This window comes from Salmo salar, chromosome 07, assembly GCF_965601325.2.
Source record: "Salmo salar chromosome 07, fSalSal1, whole genome shotgun sequence".
Lineage (NCBI taxonomy): Eukaryota > Metazoa > Chordata > Actinopteri > Salmoniformes > Salmonidae > Salmo > Salmo salar.
This window is the reverse complement of record NC_138297.1, coordinates 64,340,001-64,347,500: the sequence shown is the minus strand read 5'-3', so window position 1 is coordinate 64,347,500 and position 7,500 is coordinate 64,340,001. Positions and strand designations below refer to the sequence as shown.

General features: G+C 48.7%; 1 protein-coding gene across 12 annotated transcripts in view; it reads right to left on the bottom strand.

The window, feature by feature from the left end:
- LOC106596503 (protein PHTF2) overlaps nucleotides 1-7,500 on the bottom strand; it is a 127,968-nt gene that overhangs the window by 33,598 nt on the left and 86,870 nt on the right. For 2 of the 12 annotated variants that reach the window (XM_082977907.1, XM_082977911.1), the window contains exon 1: nucleotides 7,021-7,181. The exons of 2 other annotated variants lie outside the window; for them this stretch is intronic. In XM_082977907.1, the coding sequence (XP_082834033.1) occupies nucleotides 7,021-7,110 (90 nt within the window). In that variant the 5' untranslated portion in view covers nucleotides 7,111-7,181. Of the gene's footprint in view, nucleotides 1-7,020; nucleotides 7,191-7,500 lie in introns of those variants that run through there. 8 more of the 12 variants (XM_082977908.1, XM_082977909.1, XM_082977912.1 and 5 more) reach the window with 5 other exon arrangements.

The window sequence follows — 7,500 nt, the reverse complement described above, 5'->3', positions numbered from 1 at the left end:
GAAGGTCTCCCACTCAGAAGTACGAGATGGGGAGAAGGCGGGGGTAGGTTGACCTCAGGTCTCCCCACTGGAAGACAGAGGTAGGGGGACGGGGGTAGGTTGACCTCAGGTCTCCCCACTGGAAGACAGAGGTAGGGGGACGGGGGCAGGTTGACCTCAGGTCTCCCCACTGGAAGACAGAGGTAGGGGGACGGGGGTATGTTGACCTCAGGTCTCCCCACTGGAAGACAGAGGTAGGGGGGGGTATGTTGACCTCAGGTCTCCCCACTGGAAGACAGAGGTAGGGGGGGGGGTATGTTGACCTCAGGTCTCCCCACTGGAAGACAGAGGTAGGGGGACGGGGGTAGGTTGACCTCAGGTCTCCCCACTGGAAGACAGAGGTAGGGGGACGGGGGCAGGTTGACCTCAGGTCTCCCCACTGGAAGACAGAGGTAGGGGGACGGGGGTAGGTCGACCTCAGGTCTCCCCACTGGAAGACAGAGGTAGGGGGACGGGGGTAGGTTGACCTCAGGTCTCCCCACTGGAAGACAGAGGTATGGGGACGGGGGTAGGTTGACCTCAGGTCTCCCCACTGGAAGACAGAGGTATGGGGACGGGGGTATGTTGACCTCAGGTCTCCCCACTGGAAGACAGAGGTAGGGGGACGGGGGTAGGTTGACCTCAGGTCTCCCCACTGGAAGACAGAGGTAGGGGGACGGGGGTAGGTTGACCTCAGGTCTCCCCACTGGAAGACAGAGGTAGGGGGACGGGGGCAGGTTGACCTCAGGTCTCCCCACTGGAAGACAGAGGTAGGGGGACGGGGGTATGTTGACCTCAGGTCTCCCCACTGGAAGACAGAGGTAGGGGGGGGTATGTTGACCTCAGGTCTCCCCACTGGAAGACAGAGGTAGGGGGGGGGGGTATGTTGACCTCAGGTCTCCCCACTGGAAGACAGAGGTAGGGGGACGGGGGTAGGTTGACCTCAGGTCTCCCCACTGGAAGACAGAGGTAGGGGGACGGGGGCAGGTTGACCTCAGGTCTCCCCACTGGAAGACAGAGGTAGGGGGACGGGGGTAGGTCGACCTCAGGTCTCCCCACTGGAAGACAGAGGTAGGGGGACGGGGGTAGGTTGACCTCAGGTCTCCCCACTGGAAGACAGAGGTATGGGGACGGGGGTAGGTTGACCTCAGGTCTCCCCACTGGAAGACAGAGGTATGGGGACGGGGGTATGTTGACCTCAGGTCTCCCCACTGGAAGACAGAGGTAGGGGGACGGGGGTAGGTTGACCTCAGGTCTCCCCACTGGAAGACAGAGGTATGGGGACGGGGGTAGGTTGACCTCAGGTCTCCCCACTGGAAGACAGAGGTAGGGGACGGGGGTAGGTTGACCTCAGGTCTCCCCACTGGAAGACAGAGGTAGGGGGACGGGGGTATGTTGACCTCAGGTCTCCCCACTGGAAGACAGAGGTAGGGGACGGGGGTATGTTGACCTCAGGTCTCCCCACTGGAAGACAGAGGTAGGGGGACGGGGGTATGTTGACCTCAGGTCTCCCCACTGGAAGACAGAGGTAGGGGACGGGGGTATGTTGACCTCAGGTCTCCCCACTGGAAGACAGAGGTAGGGGGACGGGGGTATGTTGACCTCAGGTCTCCCCACTGGAAGACAGAGGTATGGGGACGGGGGTAGGTTGACCTCAGGTCTCCCCACTGGAAGACAGAGGTAGGGGGACGGGGGTATGTTGACCTCAGGTCTCCCCACTGGAAGACAGAGGTAGGGGGACGGGGGTATGTTGACCTCAGGTCTCCCCACTGGAAGACAGAGGTATGGGGACGGGGGTAGGTTGACCTCAGGTCTCCCCACTGGAAGACAGAGGTAGGGGGACGGGGGAATCTATCAAATAGCGCATCTCTAACTTTATACAGTACTGATAGAATTAGTAAAATCAGTCACACTATGAAACATTACCAAATAAACCCCAATTCATTCATAATACTGTGAATATATAGTTTCACAGACATATTATTGTTTGTTTTTCTGGTTTGTGTGAAATGGTTAAGATTAATATAAAACCAGTCTGCACACCACCAAGGTGAACTGGTTTAGTCTTGACTCTTGGTTGACAGTGTTGGGGGATGGGTAATGTAGTCTTGACTCTTGGTTGACAGTGTTGGGGGATGGGTAATGTAGTCTTGACTCTTGCTTGACAGTGTTGGGGGATGGGTAATGTAGTCTTGACTCTTGGTTGACAGTGTTGGGGGATGGGTAATGTAGTCTTGACTCTTGGTTGACAGTGTTGGGGGATGGGTAATGTAGTCTTGACTCTTGGTTGACAGTGTTGGGGGATGGGTAATGTAGTCTTGACTCTTGGTTGACAGTGTTGGGGGATGGGTAATGTAGTCTTGACTCTTGGTTGACAGTGTTGGGGGATGGGTAATGTATTGCTGCTCGAGTGCCAAATCAACACAAATGTGTTTCTATTTGTCTTGGTCACTTCTTTGTGATATGTATGAGTCAGGGACCCATACAAGCTAGAACCGCCACGGCATACTAGAGTAAATGTCCTCCCGAGACTCCAGGTTATGGGAGACTGGGTTGTGTTCAATAGGCACCAAACAAAAGAAAAAACTCTGAAACGGAGGGACTACTTGGACTTTACCCATTAGAAACCCGCATTCATTTTCTGTTGCAAATGTCCTAATGAACACGACCAGGTAGAATTTTTGTGTTCTGTTGCAAACCGTTTTGGTACTGTGTGCCCTACTAAACACATCCCTGTAGTATAATGCTGTCTATCCTAACACTCTCAAATGCTAATATTTACCCAAAGGTCAAATGGTGACCTTCTCTATCTGTATACAGCAATACAGGAACTTAATCAAAGACATTATCTTAAAGGGCTGACACTCTCTAGGTGTGTGGGTATGTGTGTCCGTAAACAATTAGACGAGACGATCAATACCTTCCTCTTCATCTTTATTACTGCTATAAACTGTTTTATAGACAGAGATGACTGGAACAGGGAAAGAAAGGAGTGATGTCTGTCTCCAGCTAGGAGTTAAACCTTCCTCAACTGAAAGGAGTGGTGTCTGTCTGAGGCTAGGAGTTAAACCTTCCTCAACTGAAAGGAGTGGTGTCTGTCTCCAGCTAGGAGTTAAACCTTCCTCAACTGAAAGGAGTGGTGTCTGTCTGAGGCTAGGAGTTAAACCTTCCTCAACTGAAAGGAGTGGTGTCTGTCTGAGGCTAGGAGTTAAACCTTCCTCAACTGAAAGGAGTGGTGTCTGTCTCCAGCTAGGAGTTAAACCTTCCTCAACTGAAAGGAGTGGTGTCTGTCTGAGGCTAGGAGTTAAACCTACCTCAACTGAAAGGAGTGGTGTCTGTCTCCAGCTAGGAGTTAAACCTTCCTCAACTGAAAGGAGTGGTGTCTGTCTCCAGCTAGGAGTTAAACCTTCCTCAACTGAAAGGAGTGGTGTCTGTCTGAGGCTAGGAGTTAAACCTTCCTCAACTGAAAGGAGTGGTGTCTGTCTGAGGCTAGGAGTTAAACCTACCTCAACTGAAAGGAGTGGTGTCTGTCTCCAGCTAGGAGTTAAACCTTCCTCAACTGAAAGGAGTGGTGTCTGTCTCCAGCTAGGAGTTAAACCTTCCTCAACTGAAAGGAGTGGTGTCTGTCTGAGGCTAGGAGTTAAACCTTCCTCAACTGAAAGGAGTGGTGTCTGTCTGAGGCTAGGAGTTAAACCTTCCTCAACTGAAAGGAGTGGTGTCTGTCTCCAGCTAGGAGTTAAACCTTCCTCAACTGAAAGGACTGGTGTCTGTCTGAGGCTAGGAGTTAAACCTTCCTCAACTGAAAGGAGTGGTGTCTGTCTGAGGCTAGGAGTTAAACCTTCCTCAACTGAAAGGAGTGGTGTCTGTCTCCAGCTAGGAGTTAAACCTTCCTCAACTGAAAGGAGTGGTGTCTGTCTGAGGCTAGGAGTTAAACCTTCCTCAGCTGAAAGGAGTGGTGTCTGTCTCCAGCTAGGAGTTAAACCTTCCTCAACTGAAAGGAGTGGTGTCTGTCTCCAGCTAGGAGTTAAACCTTCCTCAACTGAAAGGAGTGGTGTCTGTTTCCAGCTAGGAGTTAAACCTTCCTCAACTGAAAGGAGTGGTGTCTGTCTCCAGCTAGGAGTTAAACCTTCCTCAACTGAAAGGAGTGGTGTCTGTCTCCAGCTAGGAGTTAAACCTTCCTCAACTGAAAGGAGTGGTGTCTGTCTCCAGCTAGGAGTTAAACCTTCCTCAACTGAAAGGAGTGGTGTCTGTCTCCAGCTAGGAGTTAAACCTTCCTCAACTGAAAGGAGTGGTGTCTGTCTGAGGCTAGGAGTTAAACCTACCTCAACTGAAAGGACTGGTGTCTGTCTGAGGCTAGGAGTTAAACCTTCCTCAACTGAAAGGAGTGGTGTCTGTCTGAGGCTAGGAGTTAAACCTTCCTCAGCTGAAAGGAGTGGTGTCTGTCTCCAGCTAGGAGTTAAACCTTCCTCAACTGAAAGGAGTGGTGTCTGTCTGAGGCTAGGAGTTAAACCTTCCTCAACTGAAAGGAGTGGTGTCTGTCTCCAGCTAGGAGTTAAACCTTTCTCAACTGAAAGGAGTGGTGTCTGTCTCCAGCTAGGAGTTAAACCTTCCTCAACTGAAAGGAGTGGTGTCTGTCTGAGGCTAGGAGTTAAACCTTCCTCAACTGAAAGGAGTGGTGTCTGTCTGAGGCTAGGAGTTAAGCCTACCTCAACTGAAAGGAGTGGTGTCTGTCTGAGGCTAGGAGTTAAACCTTCCTCAATTGAAAGGAGTGGTGTCTGTCTGAGGCTAGGAGTTAAACCTTCCTCAACTGAAAGGAGTGGTGTCTGTCTCCAGCTAGGAGTTAAACCTTCCTCAACTGAAAGGAGTGGTGTCTGTCTGAGGCTAGGAGTTAAACCTTCCTCAACTGAAAGGAGTGGTGTCTGTCTCCAGCTAGGAGTTAAACCTTCCTCAACTGAAAGGAGTGGTGTCTGTCTCCAGCTAGGAGTTAAACCTTCCTCAACTGAAAGGAGTGGTGTCTGTCTGAGGCTAGGAGTTAAACCTTCCTCAACTGAAAGGAGTGGTGTCTGTCTGAGGCTAGGAGTTAAACCTTCCTCAACTGAAAGGAGTGGTGTCTGTCTGAGGCTAGGAGTTAAACCTTCCTCAACTGAAAGGAGTGGTGTCTGTCTCCAGCTAGGAGTTAAACCTTCCTCAACTGCTTTTCAAATACAGTACGCTGACTAGTTTATCTATATTGCTTTGTTTATCAATGTAAATCTCTTTTCTATTCGTCTTTAAAGGAATGTTTTGCTTGTGAGATAAGATAAGAGAAACCTAACGTAATTCATCATCACTACCAGCAGGGGGCATGAATAAGCCTTTACTGTGACGTTTTATCTCAGTAAAAAAGATCTATATTTAGACTCTATGCTTGGTAATGTTGTCATAGCTACTTTCTTATGGTATGTGTGAGCCCTTGTTAGTTTCTCATGCACACAACGATGCAGACACAGTAACTGGCCCAGGTCTGCCCTGCTGGGTTCTAAAGATGGCCCAGTTGTTGGTAAACTACTCCTGGAAACCCAGAGGGACCGTTTACATGACCCTGTTATAAAATCTAGTCTGACAGACGGGAAGCACTGTGTGTTTGAGACTTTGGTTCAGCGTCGTCCGGTTTAGGGGAGGGTTTGGATGGAGGGGGCTGTCATTGTAAAATAAGAATTTGTTCTTAACTGACTTGCCTAGTTAAATAAAGGTTAAATAAAAAAAATGAAACATTCTGGCTGTGAGCTCAACCCTCTATATGAGCGGACAGGGTTGAATGGGGGGCAGGGTGACGAAGGGTGATGTTTTGTTCTCTTTCTAGAAGGAGTGAGGGATGAAAGAGGGGCCTAGAGGGGAAAGGTCATGGACTGTAGCAGGCAGGTGAAACAGCTCCCGTTTCAGTACTGTTGATTATGGTGGATCACTTGGAGGGTTTCTCTCCTCTCTGTGCAGGTCACAGACCATTACAGCCAGGGAATAATGACATCATGTTATTATATGTTCATGTGACTATATGTTTTTAGGATTTTACTTTCATCTGCAGCTCTTTGGGTGAGTGAAATAAGACCAGTGTTTCCCCTATACTAATTTAGCAGTAGCGGGCCATCGCTTCTAAATCGTTGCCGCCAACCAGGAAAGATATGATGAAAAAAAGAATAACATGTTTGTTTAAAGTATGTAGAAAAGATAAATCGGGCTATATATGTTTTAATAAAGTTTATATTTGAGAACTAACAATCACCATAATAAAACTAGACAGTCATGGAGAATCAAAAAAATGTTCAAATGTCATGGCCTGGGACCCCCATTGATTTAGTTACTGTGTTTGAGTCACTCAGATAGCATAAGAACATGGCATAAAGCCATGGTAAAATGTGTAGAATTGCAAGAAATTAGCTTTAAAACTGAAGTTGTTCTCTCAGCCACATGTCAAAATGTGTAGAATTGCAGGAAACTAGCTTTAAAAATGTAACATCTTCTCTCCATCCATGGAAAAATGTGTACAATTGCAGGAAATTAGCTTTAAAACAGCACATCTTGTCTCTACATTGCCTCTACAATTTTCAGTCAGAAGCAGCGCCATTGGCCACATCCACTGGCCCACTCCCATGCTAATTTTGCCACAACTGCAACACTGAAAACACATGAAGTTGATTTGCATTACTATATTATGTAAAGGTCTCTTTCAAACAAAGTTGTGTGCCATTCAGCTAGTCAACCAGTCAGCTAGTCAACCAGTCAGTCAGCCAGTCAGTCAGTCAGCCAGCTAGTCTACCCAGTCAGCCAGCTAGTCAACCAGTCAGTCAGCCAGTCAGCTAGTCAACCAGTCAGTCAGCCAGTCAGCTAGTCAACCAGTCAGTCAGTCAGTCAGCCAGTCAGGGGTTAAGAAGCAGGCCAGGAACAAACATAGAAACAAACCAACTCAACCAATCACAATCTAGTGTCTGACTTCAATCTGACTTCCTGTGCTGCAGTACTCACCAGTCTAATAAACTGCACATGTAGGAGGGATGGACAGACAAAGAAAGACAAACGACACCAGCAAGAGGGGAAAAAGTCAACTGAAAACATGACGGCACTGATGGCACAGTCAGAAACTGACAGACAGAGAGACAGAGACAGAGAGACAGAGAGAGACAGACAGACAGACAGACAGAGACAGAGAGAGACAGAGAGAGACAGACAGAGAGACAGAGAGAGACAGACAGAGAGACAGAGAGAGACAGACAGACAGACAGACAGACAGAGACAGAGAGAGACAGAGAGAGACAGAGAGAGACAGACAGAGAGACAGAGAGAGACAGACAGACAGACAGACAGACAGACAGACAGACAGACAGACAGACAGACAGACAGACAGAGAGAGTGAGAAAGAGAGACAGACAGAGAAAGAGACAGACAGAGAGACAGAGAGACAGAGAGACAGAGAGAGAGACAGAGAGAGACAGACAGAGAGACAGA